This window comes from Anser cygnoides, chromosome 1, assembly GCF_040182565.1.
Source record: "Anser cygnoides isolate HZ-2024a breed goose chromosome 1, Taihu_goose_T2T_genome, whole genome shotgun sequence".
Lineage (NCBI taxonomy): Eukaryota > Metazoa > Chordata > Aves > Anseriformes > Anatidae > Anser > Anser cygnoides.
The window spans coordinates 263611-289899 of record NC_089873.1 but is presented as its reverse complement, the minus strand read 5'-3'; the positions used below and the strand labels follow the sequence as shown (position 1 = coordinate 289899).

Genomic DNA, 26289 nt, shown 5'->3' with positions numbered 1-26289 from the left:
ATAAGAGAAACTGGCAGAGTCAAAGCTGGACTCAGAATGGCTATTTCTCTACGACCCAACACATGTTCACCTGTGGAGCCCTGCAGCAGGGAGTCACAGACTTATGTCAGTGGAAGAGTCCTGGAAAAAGCTGGCCCTGCTCAAGCAGAGGTGACCTGTTAAAGGATGCACAGTACTGGCCAGGCAAGTGCTGAGCATCTCCAAGGACAGAGACCCCATGGCTTCTCAAGGCTCCAGTCCACGTCCCACCTCCTTCCAGTGGAGGGCATTTCCTGACAGGGAAGGATGACATCTCTGGCTGTATCTTGGGCCTCTTGACCCATCGTGGCACTCCCAGAGGAGCCCAGCTCTGTCGCCTCTCCCCACACTGTTAGGCAGTCACAGATGGCAGTAAGGTCTCCTCTTCTCCCTGGTCTAAGAAAATTCCACTCAGCCTTTCCTCCTACCTCCTGCACCTCAGTCCTGAGAATCTCAGCAGCCTCCATGGAACCTGCTGGATTGTGTCAATGTCTGCCTGGGCTGGTGAGCCCAGTCTGGCCCCAGTATCTTGATGGGTCTCACCAGTGCTGAGTGGAGGGGAGCCATCCCTGCCCACACCTGCTGACTGCCATCAGCCATCGCCACCCAGGATGAGCTCAGCCTTCACTGCCCGAGGGCGCTGCCAGCACTGGGTCATGATGGCCTCTGGGGTCCCTTGGGCTTTCCTGCAAAGCCATTTGCCATCCAGTCACCCCTTCTGGTCGTGTCCCATTCCATCCCACAGGGTTGCTGGAGGCCATAGTCAGGGCTTGGTGCTTGTCTCTGCCAGTCCTTGTGGCCATTCCTACAGCTGCTGGAGGCCCCTCTGAGGAGAAGCCTGCAAGCACTAAGAGAGTTTAAAATACAATACTACAGTTTCCTGGAAGAAACATCAATGACAGGGTTATCAAGTACAACACCTCTGGCCCAGCCCCTGGACTAACTGCTGGTTTAGGCTGGAGAAGTTTTCTGGGGAGGTGTCACTGTGTGCCCATCCTTTGCTCCAACCCTCCAGCATTTGTTCTTGCAGCTCCAAGAGCCACAGTTTTGACTACCGCTCCAGACAAGACCCAGATGGATGCCGATGGCCTGAAACCAGTGTCATCAAACTTGCATGCTGCCTACTTTGCTATGTTCCTTTTCGAATTGTTAACACTCTGAACAAACTTTGAGGTATTTTCCTTCCTGCCCCTCAGCACCCCACCAAACTCCTCTGAAGACAAGAATTCATCATTTTTTTCTGTGCTTTCCCAAGCCAATCTCTTCACTTGACATTCAAGGCATTCCAACTCTTCTTTCCACATGCAACTTCTAAAAACTTTTCAGAGGTGTTTTCATCAAGCTACTTTGAAATCTTGATAAATCCTCTCAGTCATCTCTCATATCCATTCTTTCTTATTAAAGAATGAAAATATATTAGGGAGACATGAACTTCTAAAAATGCAATGGTTAAATCTTACCAGAAATTATTTTCCAGCTGTTCAATTTTCCTGTTTTCGATTAACAGTATAACTACTATACCACATATAAGTTTATTGGTCGTTAACTTTCCACATTGAAGACATCCTTAGCAAAAGCTTTAGTGTCAACAAATCCTTCTTGCTAATCTCTTTTCCCTGATTTAATAACTGTTTTGAGTGAAAATACACATTATTACTACCTACTCATCTGCTCCATACTTAAAATTCCTTCAATAATTACCTACTGTTTTGTTGGTTTTTTCTAATCAGTTTGCTTCGGCACTCACCTGCTGATCCATTCTTTTGTGAAACATCGCCAACACTTTACGCTGTTGATTCAGTTTGTTTCTTCATTTCTGCTACTGACTCCTTGCCCACCTCTGCCCTGAGCTCCAGATGCTCCAGAGGGACCGCACCTCTACAAAAGGGTATAGGCGGTGCTCAGGCTGGCACAGCCCCGCTCTCCTCTGTTACAGAGATATCAGGTGCGGGGCTGCTGTGCCCAGGGTCCTGGTGCAGACCCCTGCAGTGGCTCTGCAGGGACCCTCACAAAACCCCCATAGCTGAACTGCACTTGTCAAAGGGTTGCCACCTCCAGCTGCCCTCCTGCCTCTTCGCAGGGGAGCATCCTGAGTGCCCTGTGAGCAGTGGCACTTAAAGCAGCGTCAGCTGGCAGGCAAGAGCTGATGCTGGAAGAGGCATGCTCCTCTACTCTATGGCTTTTAATTAAAAAAGAACAATGACAACGTTGATAAATTTATTAACCACTCCTCTGATGATCAATTCAGCCAGTATTTGTCCAACACACTGAGCATTGGCAGCCTCCCAACAGCAGCCCAAAAGCTTGACTGTTCCCAGGCAACCAAGGCCTCGAGGTTCACAAATGGCAACTTCTACAATATTATCATGTTTGCAATAAAAATTCTGCCGTAGAAAGGAATTTCAAGTTGTCAAATAAACTGAAGTTAATATTAAGTTAAATAGTTTTAGAAGGGCCTATATTGACTACCTTCCATATTTTTCCCGGTTATAAAAAAATAGCATTTTTCTTCTATCAGCAACTGCAGAGTTTGCATGCTCTGCATTTATATACAGGAGATTCCTTTGGATCTATAAGGAAATGTATATCATACTTCCCACAGAAAAAGAACCTGAGGCAGGATGCAATTACTTTGGTCACAATGGCTCAAAAAGTACAAAAAAAATCCAAAGCAACCCAACAATTGAACATATCCCTGAAACGAATTTGGGAAAACGCAGCAGACTAAAAATGGTAAGACTATAATATAGAAATTGCAATGTCTGAGTGTTCAAGGGGGTCTTCTCAGCAACTTACTTAACTTACTGTTAAGTTTAGCATCTGTGCCTGACTCCGGAGGCCCTCAGCCTCCAGCAGCACTGCAGAGGCTCAGATGAGGACTACATGGCAGCTTATAGAGCCTCCATGCTTGCCCTGACATCCCTGGGACAGCTCACAACACAATCTTGACTCTGCTTTCCCTTTTTTTCCCTGCAACAACTACTTCGCCTCCTTATACTGAAAATTAACAGCAGGACATTACTAAGGGAAAAGAAGGAAAAATGTCTCTGTTTTGCTCAAGTAGGTACTGCTGCTCTCACAACCTCCCACCACGCATTTGCACTATGACCTCTACCCATGCATCAGTGGATGCTGCGCTCTCCCCTCTGGTACCCAGTCACACCTTCCCCATGCCCACCCGGGCTCCCCCCTCCTGACCCCACGCAGGGCACGTGGCCCAGTCCCAAGCACACGTGGCTGTTCACGCCTGCGGCCTCCAGCACTGCTCCTTTCCCTGGCCCCCTGCATCAACAGCTCACCACTTGTTCTGCAAGTCAATTTTGTAAAGCAGTGATATAACAAAGCCTGACTTTCCATCAATAAACCAGTAAGAAGGAAGAGCCAATCAGAAGCAGGGAGTAGGATTTTGTTAGGTTAGCTGGCTGTTTAATTAATCAACCAAGCCTTTAATGATGCCAATGATCTGTGAAAGTCAGGACACATTTAGACAATCAGTGGTCTACAGCAAAACTGAGCTATAAGCCAAAAGCAGTTACAGACTGTTTTAATAAAAACAGTGTTATTAAAACCAGTATCAGGAAAAGCATGACTTCTAGCAGACTGATGGAAGTTTTCTTTATGTTGAGAATTATAAAATTCCTGGACCATGGAAATAGAGTAAATTGCACATTTTAGAAGCAGTGTTTAATATTCACCGATCTATTCTCTTTAGTGACCAGCGATAGGACCTGAGGGAATGGTGCCAAGCTGTGAGAGGGGAGGTTCATGCTGGATGTCAGGAAGAGGTTCTTCACCGAGAGGGTGGTCACGCACTGGAACAGGCTCCCCAGGGACGTAGTCACAGCACCAAGCCTGTCAGAGTTTAAGCATTTGGACTGTGCTCTTAGTCACATGGCCTGAATTTTTGGGTAGACCTGTGTGGTGCCAGGAGATGGACTCAATGATCCTTGTGGGTCCCTTCCAACTCAGGATATTCTGTGATTCTATGATTCTAATACTGCTTCATGACATCTTGTTTGCATGATTTTAATTTCTCAAATTTTTGTTGGGTATGCCACTACCATACCATTCTTCAGCCCTCAGCCAGTATAGCAACAACAATAAATAAGGTCAAAGACCTAAATAGAGGAAGGAGGTTAAATGGCATCTGGGGTCAATCAAACAACAAAGACATTAAAAGGGAATAAGATGTTGCTAATAATGATTGCATCCTAAATAAGCAGCGAGTATACCAAAAAATGTGACATGTTTCCAGACAATAAGACTCAGCAAAGATTAATCCTGTTTTGTAAAACTCCACACACACATACTCAGTAGAAGAGAAAAACTATACAAGTTGCAATGCCTGATAATGATGTACACATGAGACAGAAAATTAGAAATATATTTGTCAGCAATAATGGGGAGGAGAAAAAAAGAAATGTGGAAAAATACCCTCTGTTAGATCATAGAAAAGGGAAGACGGATTATCCCCGCCCAGCTCCAGTTCAGCTTAATTTGGAGCACCAGTTTCTAAATTGATCTGTGCCTCAACAAACAAGCATGAGCAGTGGGAAGAAACAACATTTGGCTTGAGCTGCTGGAAAACACCCACAGTGATCTCAGGAAGAAACAAACAAACAAACAAAATAAAAAAACAGCCAATGTGAGTGGTCAGCTCAAGCCTGTGCAAGGCTAGTGCCGAGGCAAAAGCCTGAAGATAAAGCGCTGCCACAAATCCATGTACATAAACCCCTGGGAAACAGCGTCCACAGGAAGGACACAGCTTCTTCGTTCTCTGCGCTGGCACGTGGCTGCTCCTGCTGTAAGCCAATAGGCAGATCCTACCCTCAGGTCACACAGTTTGTGACCACAGCACTGCAAAGGATCCATGGGGAGCACCTCTGCATGCCTCCACCACGCCTTACACTGTTACACTGGACTGCCGGGCTCCCCAGGGACATTCCCCCAGATGAGAGGTATGATAAGGTGTTCAAGGAAAGGTTGGACCTGGCTCTAAGGGACATGGTTTAGTGGGTGATATTGGTAGTAGGGGGATGGTTGGACCAGATGATCTTGAAGGTCTTTTCCTACCCTAATGATTCTATGATTTTATGATAACCTGCCACATCCCGGTGGGCACAATCAAAGACAAGGGTCATTTCCAGGTACCATGCTCCCCTCTCACCTGAGGGCAGGGGAGCAGGACACACCTCCCACTCTGCCCAAGTGGAAGGAGGTACTCAGAGCCCCAGCATGAAGTGAGGACAGAGGGGAGGGGTGGAGGCCACCTCTAGAGATGCAGCCCCATGCTGTCAGGAGGCACTGCTGTGCTAACGGGAAGTGGCTCCGGGACTGGGATCCAGCCCTCAGAGCTGAGCTTCCTGCTCTGTGCAAAGAAGGGAACATTCAGAGCTACTCAAATTTGTCTTGCCAGATGGTCTGGATGCCAAAGCATCTAATGCCCAAGAAGGTATCACGGAGCCCTTTTGCTCCCCATTTCCCAGCTTCACCTGTTTTGCTGTTCTTTCTAAAAAAATGTACAACCCGGCATCCCTACTCCAGATGCACAAGGACAGACAGGGCCCTCCTGCAGGAGCCCTGCATGTGCTCAGAGTAAGTCCTGGAGGACCTAGATGGCTTCCTTCTGCAGCAGCAATCGCATGGTGGCTATGGCAGCTGCAAACACAGAAAACCCTCTTCAGGGACCAGCGAGCGCGGCACTGGCATCAGCCCATGGGCAGCCACAGGGAAGTTATCTGCAGCTCAAGAACGTGCACCCTTAAGGTCACCTTGGGCAGCTCAAGCCACCAGGGATGAGCAGTGGGACAGCAGACCCTACCCATGTGCAAGGGCAGCTCAATGCCCAGTTCCAGCTTTTGGGATAATGGGACAGAGGAGCTTTTCCAGGTTATCCCAGGAAAGGGTACAAGTTGGAAGGAGATCCAAACAGAGCTCCTTACTCTTAACTCTCTCTGATGCGAGTTACGTGCAGCTTGTTATGCTGGACCAGAGAACCCAGGTCAACTCCTTCGCCAGATCTTGAATTGAGAAATGCAATGCACTCGCTGCTGTACAGATTTCCCATAGTAACATGGCACAGTGGCTGGCACCACACTAAAACCTCAAGCAGACAGTAGATGATGAAAAAAAGACAGCATCAGAAAATACCTCTTTTCCAGCAGCCAGGGATAACAAACTTTACTGTAATCTTCCATATAAGCAAATAACCTGCTTTCTTGGGACATTTGAGTTAGACTGGACTAAGAATAAATACCAATGTGACAAGTTATGCTAGAAAAATGCTTACTGGATCTTTTAATTGTTATGGTTCTGGGATTTGGAGCCACACTGCAAAGGCATTACTTCATAGTATAACAGAAGTAAATGCATTTAAGATGATGCATTAGTTTTAGGACACTTTGGTATATAAAAAAATAAAGAAAAGAAAGAAGTTTAGAAAACAGCTCATACTTATTAGTTAATCTGAAGTGATTGACAGAAGAAAAGATTAATAAAACAAATATTAAACACAACAATAACTTTAATGGATCGCTACAGTGTTGTACACTCACTGAGATAAATAATTTATAGTTCTATTAGTAAAAGTATAGCAATGTTCCTGCACACCCTTTTTAATGCAACATAGTAACTGTGGAAAAAGCAATATACTGAAATGTACCTTTAACCAGGAAAGAGAAATAGAAACAAGAAGAACATTTACAGGCTGAAAAATTTGTCTTTGCATGTGTTTATACAACACCTAGCATATCGACTCTCTAATCACAAATGAGACCCTGGCTATTACCATAAATAAGTATCAGCATCTCTAACAATTATGCATCCATAAGCCAGCATGACCAATTAGGGTTGCTGCAAAGCTACAGGAAAAATTAGTAGGGCCCCTTGGACTCAATTACCAGCAGCAAGTGCTTACTCTTTAGTTCCATATTTTATTCACTATCAGAGCAACAATCAGCTCTGTGTCTGTCCCATGGAAACCCTTGGGATCACACCGGGCTCAGAATGAGCCCAGACCAGAGCACTTACACTGACTGTATACAGGTCCCATCTCAAAGCAATGGAAAATCTCAAATCTTGCTTGACTCCTCACTAAGCACAAATGTGAGCCGGCAACAGGGACTAAAAGGCACTCAACAGCTTGGATTTCACCCTGTTTGTCAGGGTTGTGGTGAGCCACCCCGCTTTCCTTCCTGGCAGAACTTCCTTAGTCCATGGCCTCAGGTGCTGGCAGGGTACTGACAGTGTAGTCCCAAAGCTGGGAAAAAAAAACAAAAAAAAAACAAGAAAACCTTGAAGAAAGTAGGGAGACCTGTAGCTTGTGTAGTCTTTTAGCTGAAAGAAAGAGACAGGTAGCCTTGAGCTAGCAGAAGCAAGGAAGATAAGGGATAAAAGGTAATTAAAAGGTAATAAACAAGAAGGAGAAAAACAGCTCCAGACTGACCTATAGTAACCTTTTGCTCATTAAGGGCCATTAACATATTAAAAATCACACTCATCAAAATGCTAATCTATGCAAATGTGGGATTTGCTGCCTTGCCCCCCCCCCCAACTGTTCCTCTGTAACGCGCAAGCTCAGTAGAGATAAGTTAGGTGAGCTGCAACAGCCGAACAAAAGGAGCCAAGGAGAGTTTTCACAAGTTTGCTGATGGTGATTGGAGTCAGAGGTGTACTTGCTTTGTGGAAGATCGCCAAGCACCTGACTCTGCAGAGTTATACAATTAATTATTTAATTGAAAGACCTTCCTGTGGATTCCGACTCTGTGCTTATTGGCCGGGCACAAACCTACAGACAACAGCAGCGCAAGGAGACACAGGTGAGTTACCTCCTCCAGACACAGGTGAGTTACCTCCTCCAGACACAGGTGAGTTACCTCCTCCCCCAGGGTCCTAGCCAGGAGAAGCACAGCAGCCCACTGCTCATCCTCAATCACCTTTCCAGGGCACCTGAGGCCCTTGTTACTCACTACTATTTAACTGGACAAGCCCCAATTAAATGAAAGATAAAATCTCAATTTGTGAATCCCTGAGAAGGGAATGCTGCTCTGAAGCAAAGCAAATCTGAGGCACTGTCCCTGGGTCTAACGGTATGTAACATCACATAATACCAAGTCTTCACAAACTGCTAGGAAACTGAAAGCTAAACTGAAAACAATGCCAAAAACATTTTACTGTGTAATCTGCAAATTACAAGTTTATGAATCTAATTCCAGGGACTCTATGAAAAAAGAAATGAGAGGGTGGGAGATGAAGCGGGAGAAGCTCTGATGTCCAGAGATGCTTTCTCTCAAACATGCTTCTTTTGGGATTCTCTTCAAAGAAACACGATTAAACGTAAGGTCACAATATCATGAGGTCCCATCATAAGTAGAGAATGGGTGTAGGACAAGCTCTGAAATTTTGTATATGTATAAGCTAACTGAGAAAAAACGGATAAATCAGAAATTAAGTTTTTTGCATCAGAGGGTGCTCACATAAGTAGCTTGGAGGCAGAACACTGCTAGGCAGAAAACTCAGCTGACTGTATCTATAAGAAAAAAAAACAGTAAATGCAAGATACACTCTAAATCTGTGCTGTTATTTCTTTTGTAACTGCACTGCTCCGTTTGTAATTTAGGATTTAAGATTTTCATCTCCTAGCATAAACCTCTGGTTCTCGCTCTGAGCTAACTTCATATATGAAGCGGATTTGGATGAACAAAAACCACAGCATTCCTTAACAGATGAGAAATCTTCATAAACCACATTGAGAACAAATCCTCCGTGGTCTCTGCAAGCACAGGCCCCCTGGAGTTGGCAATACTGGTTAAGGTTTGGAGAGCACCTGGTCTTGAGCCAGACCATGGTTGCAGTGGTGCTGAGGACGCTGTGGGACACCTGGGACCACTGAGGAGCAGGCAGCTCACATGTCCCGGGCATGCATGCAGGCACCATCCTGAACTTACAACTCACTCACAGCTGGAGCTCCACAGCTCTATGGCTAGATGCCACAGGCCACAGTGAGGAAGAACATCTCCTAGAGCAATCCTACGCTTTCCTGGACTGAGAGTACAGGTAAAAGCAAGAGATTCTCTCCTTTGCTAAATCATCTGACACAGCTAAGAAAAATGAATGATGTTTCAGGCCCACCAGTCACTCTTCAGGCTGGGAAAGCTTTGTCTGCTTTTTCTATATATTAACGTTTTTTTGCCCATAAATGATTATTAACATGTTTAACAAAGGATAATGCTTCTTCACAACCCTCTTCTGTCTGTGGCAATAAGGAGACAGTAGAGAAGTGGATCAAAGTTCTAGAAAAAGTCTATGTTGCCATAAAAATATCTGGGACAAGGCACAATAAGAGCTGCAGGAAAAGCAGGAAACCCAATCTAGAACCAGCCTCTATGAGAGATTTGGTGAATCCAGGTTTGAACATCTACAGATTTGCAATTATAACGTACTGCTGAACTCTGCCCATTGACAAAATCCCACCACTACAGCAGGAAGGACCTTCACACAACTGACTTGCACAGTCTGTCCATCCACACACCCTTGCACAACACTGAAAATTTTTGAAAATATGCTAATTAAATGCATAAAACCTTGACAGATAAAGGCAGCCAGCATGGTGTTGGGCAACAAACTCATTTGTGTAGCTGTAGATGATGTCACCCAATTCCTCCCTCTTAAAGCCTTTTTTGTTAGCTTCTTCTGCTGTATTCAGTCCCCACATGACACAAAGAAAGAATTAATTTCAATTATGTTCCTTCAGCACCTGTGTAAATATTCATTTTAAGGTATATGATTCACAAACTCTAACCACAGCCTGAGAAATGCTGGGGACAGCAAGAAATCAACTTAGAACCAGAGGGAAGGTGCCGATAGCACAGTGGGGTGGTGGATTTGGAGCCAGCCTGCGGACAGAGTGCTGGCTGCATGCAGGGATCCCAGTCTTCCTCCAGAGCCCTGGGAGAAAACACCCTAAGTCACCTCAACCACACCTGATAAAACTGTAGTCAGAAAATGAGCAGCATGCCCTAATGTGCTACACCAAATCTCTGGGAAATGTGGGCAGCAAAGGGCTGTAACACCATGTACTTTATGAAATGTTACTGTGTAAATTTATTATTACAATTCAATCAGGGCAGCAAGGGAGGGGATGAACAGCACAGAAGGAGCTGAGGCTGCACAGTGGGGTGAGCCAATCTGACAGGAGAGATGTCCCTGTGCTCCCTCCCATGGGTGCGGTGTTTGCAGACGGTGAGTGGCACCAGGGAACTGGTCCAAGGGCAGCAAACTCCGGTCCCCACTCGCTCCACACATATGCTCAGATGAACCTAGAAGGAATCCATTAGCAGATCCAGTCATCAGCAGCCAACACCAAGCCATTAACAGAGAAAAAACCTATGTTCGAAAGCATATCAGGAAATTTTTCAGACATGCTTTAAAAATTTAGGGATACTCTTGAGGTCCCCACAGGCACCATGCCAGTGCTGAGAGACACAGCACACTCGGGCACGCTGGACAGAGGCAGCAGCAGGAGCAGAGACACAGCATGGCCCCAGTGTGTGACTGGGAGCACCAAGTCCTCCGGCACTGCTGGGTGATTGAACCTCCCAGGGATCCAGGATATGGGAGCACTTGCTGCTTGCTCCTAAGTGCCACCAGAAGGACCACGGAGGGTTCAAGGCCAGTGCCAGCATCCTGACCAGGCACAAGTCTCCACCCTGGCCAGGTGCAGGCAAGGACACACAGCAGATTTCATTGGCAGATCTGATCAGCAGCACACACCCTGCAGTCAGCCCTGTGCTGGTGAGCCCATGCCCAACTCCTGCTGGCTGCCTGCAGCAGGACCCCATGCCCTGAGGCAGCCACTCACCTCATTACAGCTCCTTGGTATTGCCCCTGAGGCTGTGTCTGCAGAAGCTGTCCTCCCCATGGCACCTGGCACAGCCGGCCCTGGCCTCTCCCACGGGACACCTTTGCAAACCTCAGTGCTGTCAGGCAGGGGAATGCACTGGCTTCAGCCTTTACCTGTACAACAGTTCACACCAATTCTACTAAAAGAGCACCTCTTGGCCCAGACAGGATGATGCGTAGCCCCTGTGAGTACAGATGTCTGTGCTGGCAGACACAAGTCCTGTGGGATTCTTCCACCATTATGACCAAGCCCCCATGCAGCATGCATGTCAGCTCCAGGTACCCCCTTCGGAGCAGCTGCTCCCGCTGCCCAGTGGCACTGGCCCAGCGGCAGCCACTGGGCACCACATGGCCACAGCGGGACAGAGCTGGGCTGCTTGGAGGCATACAGAGGGCTCAGTCAGGGATTGCTGCTGCAGGAAGGAGGAGAACAGACACATGGGGAGGGGGCTGTGCTCCCTGCTGTGGGGCACTTCCCTGCCAGCCCCACGGCATGGTGACAAATCCCTCCGGGCAGACAACCTTCCTCTGCTCGTACTGCCAGATGCGCACATTTTCCTTGCATGCAAATAGAAGTGGCAGAGGTTTGGGGAATAAGTGGGTCTGCAGCACTGATCATTTTTACTGTAATCTTCCAACAATTTGTGGGGTTTTTCTTCACCTAAGATTTCATATCCACTTTTTCTTGGAAATGCTGACAAATAACTCTGGACATTCATTTAGAACTGGGCATCTTCAGCACACTGGGTGTCTGGTCACAATGCTTCTGGGAACAGGAACACAGCTCGACAGCTGGAGACAGCAGGAAGACTCTTTTGGGGCTGATCCACAAAGAACTATACATTAAAAATGAAGCTAATCTCAGAATTTTCCATCAACCCAGATTTTAATAAAAATAATCTCCCTTGGAGATAGCTGTAATATAAAGCTCCAATACCGCTTCTCATACTGTGGCCCATGCTTTCTTACCAGTAACTGTGAATTATGGCTCAATTATGTTCACTTTGCCCTCTAAGCACAGGCAAGGAGAGAGGGAAGGCTGCCCTCTTGTCTTCTTTCCAAAAGTAGACAGTGCAAGCTTGTGCCTGCTCCTGAGCTCCTCATCACATGCCCAAGCAGGATCATGCTCCCAGTGCAGGATGCTCTGCAAGCACTTTCCCTCTGAGGATCCATGAAATCTGCCCTGCGCTGTGTTCGATGTGAACAAACCTGCAGCTCCCAGCACAAAGCTATGGCTGAACCTTCAAGCTGCAAAACCTCTGGCAACTACAAGTATGCAAGTGTTCAGGGGACAGAGCTCAGAAAGACAAGAGAAATACCTGCTTTGACAGTTTAGTCCAAGCTAAATATACCTGTTATATCCTCAATGCCTTGCTTGCTCCAAGTTTTCCTTCATGTATTTCACTAGAATGTACATAGTTCCCATAGCCTGCCAGCCCACTGGGTCTCCTTGCCTCGAGCCCCAGCCCCAGCAGCCCCACCACACCTCCCAGCATCAGCCCATGGGCGCAGTGGCTGCTCCTTCTCCAGGCACATTCTGCCCTGAAAGCAAAGATGTGGGACAGGGAGCCAGCAAAGCAGCAGTTGCCAAACAGACCAAAGGCAGAGACATAGCAAGAAAGGAGTTTTTCTCTTGTTAAGCAGAAAAAGCAACAGTGAGGAACATTTCTACTTCAGCCACCGCAGCTGGTCTGTGAGCGGGGTGCAGCTCATGCTGTGTCAAGCCCCTTGCTAAAACCTGTCCCAGCCCCTCAGGCTGCAGCGCTTGCACCTCCCCACCTCCAGCCTTGCTCCAGCAGCGAAGGCTTTCACAACCTGTCTGCGGGAGTTGGGAAGGGAGTAGCCGGAGAAACAACCCTGCCTTCCACAAAGCTGGCTCTGGTGTTGGACAGGAATGGGGAGGAGCATCACCAAATTATCCAAGGGTGTAGGAGACCCCAGAGTGATCCTAATGTGCAAGAATGAAATCTCTCCACCGTGAAACATCTCCACCATCACTATCTCTGAGCCTCCAGGGAGGAGCTGTGACTCTTTGCCTCAGCTCTTGCACTGATGATGCTTAACACCGCTTTTGGCACCAGCTCTTTAACGGTGAAGGGCACATCCTAAACCTTTGGGTAAGGCAACCACTATTGACCCATTTTACAAACAAGCTCTCTGATAGCTAAAGAGCATCACTGAAGACAGGAATGAGACGTGGATGCCCAGTTCCAGTAAAACATTTCACCCATGCCCCCACATCCTCTCCTGGTGAAATGGAATAAATGGGTGTCACAGTGACCAGCGATGCTCAGTACTGTGAGATCCAGTCACCCGCCTTGCCCTCTCCTCCTCCTTGTTGTGCAGTGGCATTGTCACACCAGGACTGCTGGTGCATCAGCCTACAGCAGTGCTGGGATGCCACCAGCACCATTCTCACCTATAAGTCCCACTCTGACTGAAGGGAAGGACTCAAACTCAGAATGTAGGTACAAGGTGGAGGCACGTGTCTTGCTAGTAACTTCAGTGTTTAAACCTTTTCTGAACAATTCTGGGAGAAGCAGTTAACTGGAGAGGAAGACTGGATCTGAGCAGCACCCACTGGCATGGCAGGCATAGTTGGGGAGCACCGGGGATGCCGCTGGCTCTGCTGAGCTGCCCTGCAAGCGATGGGACAAGGGTCCTCACCTTGTGCCTGCCCAGCTCCGCATGGCCCATATCCTTCTCCAGCCACTGCAGCAGAGGTTTGGACACCCATGGCACGGGGGTCCACATGGGGAGCCAGCCCAGCTACCGCAGCGCCCACCAGCCCTCACCACACTTGTGCCAGCCATGCCTGCCACCAAGAACAAAACACGGGATGCAGCCTTTGCACCATGGCCAGCTGGCTTCACAAGAGCAAGGGGCCTGCACTCACCCGGCCACGCAGCCTGGCATGCCCCTCTGCTCCTAGGGAAGGCTCCCCTTTCCCCACTGCCCTCCATCAGGGCCGTGAAATGTTTGCAGAGCAGGATACAGGGAATGCTTACTGCTTCCCTGCTGACAGAAGGGCTGAGTTCGTTGCGCTAGTGAATGGATGCATATTTACATGGCTTTCTTTAAATCAAGTTTCAAGAGTTTTATGCAAATAAATTGCATTTACTCAAAACAACTCATCAAATAATTCACCCGTGGTGTCCCAAAGGGTGTTGCACGCTTGGCAGCTAAATTTCCCAGCCCCCAAAATAACCAACCACAGCCACAGCCACAAAGCAGTGACCCAAAGCTCTCCTGCTTCAGGGAAAAGCCTCCCTCCACACACATAATAAAGTAAAGTAGATTGATTTAAGTCAAAGTGATCACCGATTTTAACCATGATAAATCAGCTGGCAGAAAATCTGGTTATAAATAAATGAGTCTGATGTTGTTCTGCATTCCACCATTTTCCTAAAGAAAAGCTGAGTCGGATCAATTCATAGCCATTACATTAGATTAATTTGCGATTTAATATAGACTTTACAACCAGAAGTGCTTCTTCCTAAGTAGATACATGGTAACTCTATGCATCTATTTAAGCAATTACAATGTAAAGTATACATTCAATTTTTTTATTTTTATCCTAATATTTTAGAAAAGAGTGAGAAGCATTTTTCTTACTTAATAGAGGATGAGTAATTTTTTACTTGTGATTTAAATCAAAGTGGCCTACAATAAAAACTGGCAATAAAATATTCATTTAGCATTTTAAAATATTTCTGAGTACTAACAAATTAAATAAGCTACCCTACACTACCTGTACTGGATTCATTGGAAATGCCAAAAAGTAACCAAAATATCCCTTGCACTTACAAACAATGGCCATAAAAAGGGACTTTCATCTATAGTTACTTAAATGAACTGTTTCTTCACATTCATCAAGATCTCAGCACTGGTAGGTCTCACCCACTTGAAAGGACTTTTATTTCTGGATTAGAGGCAAAAAGCGAGTTCTCCTCTGCTTGCTAAACCTCCACCTGGTTCCTCACTTTTGGATCTGCTCCCCTGTGAACTGACCCAGCTGCATAAGCTGGGAGGAATAAAACATGTTCACTGATTTATGGTTAAGGTTGGTTTAGTAAGTAAACTAGTTTCATACGCTCAGCTAAGGGCTTCTCTGAGAGCCCTCCTTGGATGTGCACTGACTGAGAGCCCCGTGGGTCAGGAGCCTCGCTCGGGGACCTGAGCTGCAGCGGCCGGAGATGAGCCGCTACCCCACAGCCCGTCCCTGCGGGCAGGCGAGGTCTGGCTGCCGGCTCCCCTCACAGCAGCACAGCCAGCAGTCCCCATGTCAGGCTCTGCGGACCCCAGCCCAGGTGCACCTCTCCCCTTCCCGTTACACCCAGGCACCACCGCGCTGCACATCCCATGGGCAAAGAAGGGGCGGCCCCGCAGGACAGGGACCTGCGCTCTGCCCTGCTCCCCGTGCAGGCTCCAGGGTCAGCTCCATCAGCCCGGGCCAACGGGTTTAGTATTAACTACTAAACTGCAGCCTGAACCACAGTGCTCTTGCTGAGGTATGCGACCCATATTAATGATTGTACAAGGCTGGCCGCCACCTGCTCCTCATTCCCCTTGGTGGCTGGGGAAAACTGGCACATCCCAAGGGAGCAGGTGGGCTCCTTGCCTTACACAAGCACTGCACTGGAAGACGGGCTGGCCAGCTGCGATGCCGTAGCAAACCCCCAGCTACTCAGCACGGTATAACAGAACACCGGACAAAACCTTATGGTTTGTTATACTGATAATCCCAGTCCCCTCTGTAAATCCTACTGTCTGGATACTAGCAGAATGCTTTAATGTTTGTGTTAGGAAAATAAATGCAAAAAAAAAAAGCTACAAGGAGACTTCAAAGTATGTCATGTTTGGTGCAGCATTCGGCAGCATACAGTGAGTGAAGCATAGGGCTGCAGAGTGAATAAGAAAGATTAATAAAAGCTGAACAGCTGTCTCATTCATTGAGCACTATTAATCCAATCTGAAAGAAGCTGGGTTCCTATGGAAAAACAATGTGCAGCTTGTAATCAAAAAGCATCTCAAAGCATGTGCATAAGTGGTTTGATTCTTCCATAAAAGGGTTGAAAATCCAATACAACTATTGACATCTAGAGATTTTTACAACAGCAGAAAGCAGATGCTTTGGCCAAGGATCAAAGTTTTAAGAGCAGGTTTAGGCCATTCAGGAGGTCATTTCCTGACCTCCAGATCTTCCCTTTGCAACATCAAAGTTCTGCTATTTTTTATTTTTTTTCTGCACTGCGCACATAGCCGAGATGGAGCATGGAAACAAGAATTTTTAGGTGCTGCGTGGTATTGCGAGAGGAGTGAGAAGCCAGGCACTGGGCAGAGGAGATGAGCTTGTGAGCCCAGGAGCCAGGGGCTGGCGTGGTCACATTGCATGGCTGGTGGCCACGCTCCTGCCCAGGGCCACCTACACTCTCACCCCTCTGGCAGGAGCAGATGCAGTGCCAGCCCCACTTTCCTTGCCCTCTCTTCCTCTCCTTCTCCATCTCTGACAAGCAGCTGCAGAAAGCAGCCAATGCACAGACCATCTCCACCAGCTCCACACCACAAAGAAAACCGCAGGAAAGGGCTCCTGTGAGGCCTTGGGACACACGAGATGAATCCTCAGCCCTTCAGGGGGTGGGAGTTGTCCCTTTCAGGTCAAGAAAGACCTTTTCATTATTTCAGTTTAAAATGACCTGGGAGAATCTACAACGCTCAAACCTGATTTTGTGCTTTTTATCCCTGCTTTGTGACAGCAAGTAAGGACCTAAATAGAGCGTGGTGTGGGTGGGTATATATTTAAATAGCTAATTAGCACACGGCCAGTGCCATCCGTGCTGCCAGGAGCTCACACGGCGTTGCTGGTGCTGCACAGCCGGCATGAAGACCTGAGCACAGCTGCACACATCCTGGCCTCCAGACCTGCCCCATAGCCCTGGGCAGCAAAAGCGATTGTAGGGCTAGAAGGAGCTGTCGCTGTTTCTGACAGTGGCAATACACCAGACCCAACGGAACAGTACCCAGAAGACAGAGAAAGGACTTTCCGCGCCAAGGACACTGTTTGCAGACTTGTCAAAGTCAAAAATGCTGCTGCCATCTCCTCCCTCGGCTCCAATAGTGCGCATGGACCTGACGAGGGAAGCTGCTGCAGGCTAGAGCCAGTGGAGGAAAAATGTTATTTTAACCTACAGCAGCTCCTTGGTCTGGTTTTAACATGATTTAAAAAGGGAAAGAAAGAGAGTTCCCAGCACACAATGGAGAAGAAAAACCCTTGGAAATCTCCAGGTGGAAGCCTCATCAGCTGAACACTGCCATTCCTCCAGATTTTTCTGAGCTATTTCAATAAGCTCCAGCTCTCTGATAGTTAGCCACTTCCTAAGTACCACTCACCTGCAAGCGGCTCTTATCTCTACATATACATTTTTTATGTGATGTGCTGAGCCGTGATTCCTTGGAACAAGTTTTCCCTGCTTCCAGTGAAAATGTTAGGAATAAGTTCTTTACTCTGAGGGTGGTGAGGCACTGGCACAGGTTACCCAGAGAAGTTGTGGATGCCCCATCCCTGGAGGTGTTCAAGACCAGGTTGGACGAGGCCCTGAGCAACCTGATCTGGTGGGTGGCATCCCTGCCCGTGGTAAGGGGGCTGGAACTATATGATCTTTAAGGTCGCTTCCAACCCAAGATGTTCTGTGGTTCTATGGTTGTGGAAAACCTGTGCCTTTTCACTCTGTATTGACAACAATGGTAGCAACTGGACATACAGGGGGTAGCCAGCACTGCCCGCTGGCAGCAGCAGAACACACTTTCCCATAGGATGTACCCAGGTACCTTTCCCATAGGATGTACCCAGGCACCTTCCAACAGCCAGCACCAGTGCATACTGCAGACAGAGGGGACTTGGATGACTGCTGGAGGACTTCTGCACTTTTCAAGGATTATTTCTGTATTATGGGCCCCCAGAGGAGGCTGGCACGTATGTCCAAAGCACTCCTACCACAATACTAGGGCAATCAGTATGGTTTTCAAATGTTTTAATGATACAGACCTGCGATTCACATCTATTTCAGGAAAAAAGAAAAAAAATCAGCTTGAGCATGCTTCTGTCTTGTTAAAAAATAGATTATAATCTCATAAATCTTGTAGGTGTTTTGGATAATTTTATCCTGGGTCTCCACCACCCTCTCCCACAGAGCAATACGCAGCCAAAAGCTGAGTTGAAATGGCTGTTCCTGGAGGATAAGCAGCCACAGGATGAATGCAGGAGCAGGCAGATGAGGAGGAGAAGCTCTACCAATTTTAAAAGATCCTCAGGGCCTTGCACACCAGCCTCCTCATTGCTTTGCCCATGCTTACACCCCCTGCCAATGCAAGGGCCAGCACCAGTGTGCACCAGCAGCTCACAATGGAGCAGGGTTGAAGGAGGAAGGGAGCTCTCCAGGTTATCAAACTCCAAACAAATTACTATCTCAGGAATCATCACATAACATATCAGTTCCCTGCCCATATGAAATGGGCCCATGGGGTGAAACACCATCGCAGCATGGACCACGAGCACGTGGAACTCCACTCCAGACACCGCTGCAACCAGCCCAGCTCTCACGCTGTACCACCCCACCGCAGCTGAGCAGGCAGCGGGACAGCACCTGGAGGTGTGCACTGGGACAGCGAAATGCTGGGGTTGTCTGCACCCCCTCAACGGCACATGGACCCAGTGCAGCAGCCCTACACTCCTGTGGGTCTGCTAAGCCCCATTGGGTTGCAGCGCCCTGCTCGCTCCTGTCCACCCACTCCATGCTGCGGACAGGGCTGCTCCCCAGTCACGGCCCTACAGAGGAATGGCACACAACAGGCAGCTGGCAGCATCCTGAGCATCCCAACAAGTGTCAGACCACCAGAAGACGGTCCCTGGTGCTGGCGAGGACAGTAGCACTTGCTAGCCACACTGTCCACTGGCATTCACTGCATGTGGACTGTGTTGGCTCTGCCCCCTCATGAGCACAGCACCATGCAGTCCTTAATTACACCACTGCGCACTGTTGCTCAAAGACTGCACCACCAACCAGGCAGTTCTTCCTTCTCTTTTGATGTGACTGAAGCCTCTTGTATTTTCCTGTGCAGCAGCAGCTGATGGTGAGAAGGGATTCTTTCCGACTGAGCGGTACCCTGCATGGACTCATATCACATTGCATATAGAGCAGATCTACCCAAAGTCTGTACTTTAACTGCTATAGCCCTGGTGCTAGGAGGGCTCTGCAGGGGACTGGGATGCCCCAGAGCACAATGCTGCCCTAGACCCCTGCCAGGTTGGACCCAGAAAGCTTTTATTGTCCTGCCAACACCTGCCAACACACCAGGAGCAACACAGATTTAGAACAGTAGTTTATATAATGCACACATGCCAGCAGATTTTCACTATGATTTTCACTATTGGATTGGGGACTATGGGACTAACCCACAACAAGTGTTAAGAGTGGTTTCATTCATCCTTTTTGTACCAATTTCTTCCACAAACTCAGCAGTTCTGCCTTCTGAACACCTGCAGCTGGCACCACATCACTTAGCATGTGGCACCTGCAGGTAGCTGCAGGGAATCGGCGCATGTGGGGGACATGCTTGTCCAGGACACTGGAGCAGGCTGCCGGCAGGTCTGCTGCTGTGCCCACCAGCACAGCACTGCCATGGCCTCCACAGCCACTGCACACGAACTGCTGAATGTCCATCCATAGCTCTCATGCCAGTTTGGGGAAACCGGCAGCACCTCTTCACCTACCTCTCTTAGTCCCACCTGTGCCACAGGCAATCACCAGGGGACATGGCACGCAGCAGTGGAGTGGTGGCACTCCCCGGCTCCTATGTGTCCACTGGTATTTCCTACATCCCCTGCCACCTCTCTGCTTTTCTTTTAGGAAGCAAGTGGCATTTTCTACAGAAAAGGCCACTTATTTAAGACACAAAAACCCTCCTTTGCAAACCACCTGGTCAGAACCAGCGTCCCTTGTCACACGGCCCCTCTGCAGTGTCCAGACCACAGCAGCAGAGGCACCCGCAGCCCCCGCATCATGCCCTGCAGGGCCGCAGCAAACCTCCCTGCGGGCGCAGGCAGGGCTTGCACAGTCCCATGCTGCTGTCGGGTGGTGGGCGGCTCAGCCAGCCGCAGCTCAGGGCCACCACCTCCCTGCCTCACCAGGCTGCGGAGACAGAGCTGGTGATGCTTGCAGGACGGCCTGCGTTCGCTCTCACATGCTCCTGGCACACTGAATTCGCATCAAACCTCAAACAAATGGCCCACCACACCACCTCTTCACAGTCTTCCTTCTTACCATCAGTCTTGGCTAAGCAGAAGTTCAGGAAAATGTTGCCTCTCTCTCTTTTATAATAGGAAAATTTATCCCTTGGTTTCCCTTGGCTTAGCAGAAGAATCAATGTTTTGTTGCACTGTTTTTCAGGCTCTTCCCTCATTTGCATTAAGGAGATAACAAGCCAGAAAATATTATCCTGGAGTATAGAGCAATTGCGAAGTGGGACCAGAGCAGAGCCTTCTCTGCAGCCATGGAGGAGAATGAGCAACTTCATTCCACAGAAAAGAGATGCCTGGCCTCTCAAACAGCCTCTTACAAGTGCTGGGTGACCCCACATATCCGAGGCCACTGTCTGCTCTTCATTGTGGGACCTTTCCTCGTCAGTCCCTGACATACCATAAAGCCCTGCATGAGGCATGAGCCCTCCTGCAGGACAGATGCCAGCACAGAAGGACATGTCAGACCCTGCTGCCTGGGCACCTACAGGACCTCCTTCCACAGGATACAGGTACTCCAGCATCTCACCGGCTATGCTTCAGCACGAGCCCCCACATTAATTGTCCTTGCTACCTGCTGTCAGGCCAGTGACCTGAGATAACCCGGATTCACTTGCCCCAGGGGTACCATCAGACTGGCCACCCCCATCACAGCTGCTGTGCCCAAAGCCTGCTTGCAGGATCGTGGCACCCACAGCCCAGTGAGCGAAGGATCAGAAGCCAGGGTCCCATCACGGTGGACCCCACAGGAGGTGGGCAGGAGGGAGACATTTCCCAAAGAACTTAACCCCCAGCACAGGGAACCCTGAAACTCAGAGCTAGGAAGTCCTTTGGACACTGCTAGTGGGAAGGGTGGGCAAGGGGCAAGGACACAAAACTCCTGAAGCAACAAGATGCTCCCATCCTGCAGAACCTTCCCTTCCTGACATACTTGCCTTGAGGGCCTCAGCTGCCGCACAGAGAGGAACAGGGGACAGGAAATTTGAGGCACCATGAAAAATACCCAGCTAAGCAGCAAGCTGACTGCCAGGGGCAGGACATAGGACCTTCCTGCAGCACACAAGATGGCCAAAACTGCAGGGCACCATGCAGCTCCTGACCACGGCCCCGGGCACTCCTCAGAGCAGTAGCACTGGTGCCGGCAGTGCTGAGCACCATCCTCTCCCACATTCCCATCAGCCCATCACCCTGACACTTGCAGGGCTGTCCCATACCCACAGACTTTGGGAAACCTGCAACTCCCTGTGGCATCTCTGCCCTTCAGAAAGCAGAGCCATTTGCAAACTCTGTCAGTCAGCACACTGAGGGGTTCATAGCCTGTTTACAGCTCCAGCAGAGTTCTTCTCCTGCATGGTAGGGAATGCCACCAGCTTCTTCTGCACTGCAACAAGGGGAGTCTCCTTTTAGTAATTATGTTCTCCCTTTCCATCCCAGTGCAGCTCCCCTGGTTTCGGTACTGCAGGAGGACCTTTCCCTCTGCCCCATCTCTACCTGCTCTCTGCAGCTGGATTTGTCTGTGCAGAGTCAGAGAACATCTTGCAAAGTGTCCTGACCCTCCTGTCCCCCAGGGTCCATTTCTCCAGCTGTTTGTATGGTTATAGGGCAGCTTAACCTCTCTTCCTCGAGCTCAGAGCTAGTGCAGCTTGCCCAGACTATTTAACTCGAAGTGCTGACCCATCATTAGGAGTAAACAGCAATGTGCCTGAAGAGAGTACCTTTCCAGATCACCACCTCAGGTGGAGATTTGCACCTAACAATGGAAACCACTAACAGGGAATTCAAAGGCTTTCAGCCGAATAACGATTGTGATAGAGTTGCAAAGGAACCTAAAAGAGGCTTGGAGATGAATCCAAGAAAGTTGGGAAGCTTGACTTGAAAAGTCAGCCACTTCACTGTCTAAAAGCCCACCTGTAGGCTCCATCCCTGACAAGAGACGTGAACTTGAATAAAGTGCACTTTGTCCGGCTGAAGTCCAATGGCAGCTAATGGAGTCTGACTTGATACTGAAAAGCTGTGCACTGAAGATCCTGAAAGAGACAATCCCCACCTTAGAGCAGAGCTTGTTATTGAAAAGCCCATGGCTCATCAGCCACAGGCTGTGGCTGCCACACCAGACCACATGCTCAGAAGCTCCTGTGCAAGGAGGCTATGGGATCACCTTGGAGTGTTCAGGCCTGGAGGTCAATCAGCAAAATCCCTCTGTCACACAAGCCTGCTGTCAGCACCATGGTCCTGCGGAGACCAGTGATCCCTGCTAGCATCCCATCCTTCTCATATTTGCCCTCTCCCTAGAGTAACCAGGGAAGAAACCCTCTCCTTTCTGGTTGATCCCTGATGCCCCATGGCCCAGCGCAACCCAGCCTCTGTAGAGGTCCAGAGAGGAGATGGAGGTCAGAGGAGGTCAAAAGTGGCCCCTTTATAGGGTCAGCACTTGGCTGCCCCTCCCACAGGTGCCACCAAAATCCTGTGTCCCATCCCAGCCTGCAGGACACCCTCCCCTCTCCTTAGACCAAGCCCTGGTTTCTACATCCAGGCTGCAAGGTCCCTCAGGGGTGCAGACACTGACCCCCTGCAAACCTACACAGGGCTGGTGCTAGCCTCCCAGCCAGATGGGACCCAGGCCTCCAGGGAGGGCCATGCCACGGCAGAGCCAGGCAGGCGGAACACAGAAAGCTGGGGAAGGACATCTGTGAGAAGATGCCTGCGCCTCAGGTCTCCTCTTCCCTTGCTGCAGCATTGCCAGGGTACGCAACATTGCTGCTGCACCCAGGTCAGGAACTGCCACAAACTGACCACATGCACCACAGAGACCTGGAGAGAGCCCAAGCCAGGAGACAAAGCAGGTGGCAATGCCCTCTCACTACCAGAAACACCAGGGGGAGCATGAGCTGTCGAGGGCCAGTGCAGCACCCTCCGACCATGGGGAGGAACATGACCCAAATGCCTATGATGGGGAAGGGAAATATGGAGCTGTGCCCAAGGAACAGAGAAGTGGAGAGGTGGACACCACTGCAAACTGCAGAGTGTCCTCACTGACAGTCCTCGGGCTCTGTCCCACTCTGCATCACACAATGAGGTCTGCGGTGAGGGCTGGAGCAGGATGGGACCTGGGTCCTCGCATCTGCTTGGGAATGGGGGGGGCTGGAGCCGAAGTAAGAAGTCCTGATGTGTCAGGGCTAACACAGTGGAGAAGGGAAGAGGCAAACTTCATGTCCCTGACAGCCTTGCTCACAGCTGCAGCAAGGCTGAGGCAGTAGCGAGCAGAGTGAAGCCCTCCCATAGCACAAGGACTCTCCTCTCCAGAGCAGACTGTCTATCCAGTTCTTCGACGCTAAAAGCAGTGTGGCCTCACCTTCCTCTGCCACTCCACAGTGCCTGTGAGCCTGTGCTGGCAAACATGCCAGCACCTTGGCCCCAGCCACAACACCACCATTCTCTCATGAGCTTCTTGGCCCCTGCTGCTGCCCCTCCGGCTCCAGGCAGGACCCCCACACTGCTCTCCAAAAGGGGACTCTCCCCACCAAACAGGAGCGGTCTCACATCCCTTAGTAACCTGCACACCCATGCAGCAATGCTCTGCTTGCCCCAGTCCCCTCTGCCTCCTTACCTCCCCCAGCCTCACCCCCAAGGACACCCTTCTCCTGCCCACAGCATCTCAACCCTGAGCTTGGGCTCCCTGCACCTCCCAGCCCATCCCTTCCCAGGCAAGCTACTGCTCTCAGCACAGCACCCTAACAAGCACCCTTCATCAGAACCATGGATATTGCAGTCCTTCGGTGAACTTTCTTCCTGCCCTGACCAGACTCAGCCTCCAAGCACTTGCCCCCAGGTGACCCCAACACCGCCCTGGTCAGTCACAGCCGCTCCCCACAGCACACTGCCTGCCGGACACCAAATGTGCTGCGTGCCAACTACCGCCTGCGCCCCACGTGCTGCTCCACTTCACAGCCACCCCAGCTGACATGCCGCGATGCCCAGTGCCCTCCTGTGTCACACATCAGCTCCTGGCGAGCAACAGACACATGTCCCGCCTGCGGCACCGTCACCACTGCACCGCTGTGCCCACACTGGGGCACCCAGCACACACCATGGCTGCACTGCACCCAGGCTGGACACCTCAAACCTGCCGCGGTCACATCTACGTCCATTCGCCACTCATGCACGCTCACACCTGGCTTGCGGCCCCGCTGCACACGCACACCGCCCGCACCGCTGGCTCACCAGCAGCCATCACCTTTCCCAGCGCTGCGCTGCAGCTCCACGCTCCCGCGGCACCCAGCCAGTAGCGGTGCCAGAGCCAGAGCCGGTTCCGGAGCCGGTGCCGGTACAGGTACCGGTGCTGGTGCTGAAGCCTCCTGCGCTGCGCCCCGCTCTACCCCCAGCCCCGGTGCCCCCACGCCCGGGCAGGCGGCACAGCGCAGCCCGGCCCCGCCGCGCTACCGGCCCCGGGCGCTCCGGAGCGCCCCGGCGGGGATGGGCCCCGAGAGGCAGCGCCGCAGTCCCGCCGCGGGACACCGGGAGCGGGGGCTCTGCGGGGCACCGGCAGCAGGGGCGGCGGGGAGCCGGGCCGCGGGGAGCCGGGCCACGGGGAGCCGTCCTGCCGGAGCCGTGGCCGGCCAAGCCCCCGCCCGCGGCAGAGCGAAGTTTGCCGGGCGGTGCCGGGCGGCGCCGGGGCGCGGAGGCGGCGGCTCTCGCCGGTCGGCGCTGGGCTGGGAGTCGGGGCCGGGGCCGGGGCCGGGGCCGGGGCCGGGGCCGGGGCCGGGGCCGGTCGGGGCGCGGGTCGGGGCCGGGCGCGCACTCACCGTCTGCTGGAGGTCGGGGATGCCGATGCGGACGACGATGGCGCCGGGCGCGGGCTCCTCCATGCGCGCCGGGGCCGCCAGCTTGGGGGAGCGGGGCCCGCCGGGGCCCCGGGCCGGGTCGAGCCGCGTCTCCTCCCGCAGGCCGGCGCCCGGCTCCCCGGCGGCGCGGGGCTGTCGCTCCGGCGGCGGCGGCGGCTCTGGCGGCGGCGACTCCGGGCTCTCATGCTTGCTGCCGGCGGGGCTCAGAGGCATGCTCCGTGCGGCGCGGCCGGCACCGGCACCGGGGGCCCTGCGGGAGACGAGCGGTGAGCGCGGCCGGCGGGGACCACGAGGGCACCCCCGGAGGGACCTCGCGCCCCCCGCCCCCACGGACCCTCCACCAGAGCACCCCAACCTCCGCAAAGGGACCTCGTGGGCCCCCCGACAGGGCTCCCAGCGGGGACCCCCACACCACACACAGGCACCCCATGCAGGGACCCGCACCCGTCCCACACAGGGAGTCCCATCTAGAGGCCCTCGCTGGGGAACCAACCCCACCATGCAGGAATCGTGTGGGGACACCCCCAACAATAATCCTTGTGTCAGGGACCTTGCAGAAGAGCCCCACGCTCCACACAGGCACCCCCTCGGGGACCTATTAAAGGACACTTGTACCGGGGAACCCCCAACCCACCACGCAGGAATCTTGCAGACTCACCCCCCCCCACAGGTAGCTCCACTGCAGGGACCTCATGGGGGCATCCCCCCAACATGGATCTTCATGCCAAGGGCCTTGCGTAGGACCACCCCCACCTCAGATGGGAATCCCCATCTCAGGGACCCTACAGAGATGCCCCACCGCACGCAGGGATCCCCACAGGCGGCCTCCTCCCAGCAGGGGCCAACTACCACCACACACCCTGCCCAGGCCCCAGAGCGCAGCATATCTGGAGGGCCTGCCTGGCTCTTTCCGCATCTTCAAGCGGGGAGTAATGAGGGAGGCTGGACATCAGCAATACAAGCAGCTGCAACTCATGGAGGGCTCCGCACTTTGCCCATCTCAGGGTTTTATAGGGAAAGGTCTTGGTTCTTGCCCTGCAAACTTCATCCTGCAGGTACTTAAATGCTGCCCTCTCTGAGGTCTCCGAGACTCCTGCTCAGGGGCTGTCACCACTCACGATGTGGCTGTGCACACCCGCCAACAGCCAGATTGGCCCTTGGGGTCCAGCCTCCAGCAGCATCTCCACCAGCTCATCAGGCAGTGAACAGGGGCCATCTGCCAGGGGCTCCCCAAAC

General features: G+C 51.2%; 1 protein-coding gene across 4 annotated transcripts in view; it reads right to left on the bottom strand.

Annotated features, from left to right (window-relative positions):
- The window catches only part of SHANK3 (SH3 and multiple ankyrin repeat domains 3), a 390143-nt gene that overhangs the window by 342716 nt on the left and 21138 nt on the right, over positions 1-26289 (bottom strand). For all 4 annotated transcript variants that reach the window (XM_066992893.1, XM_066992848.1, XM_066992765.1 and 1 more), the window contains exon 3: positions 25015-25303. In XM_066992893.1, the coding sequence (XP_066848994.1) occupies positions 25015-25266 (252 nt within the window). In that variant the 5' untranslated portion in view covers positions 25267-25303. The remainder of the gene's footprint in view (positions 1-25014; positions 25304-26289) is intronic.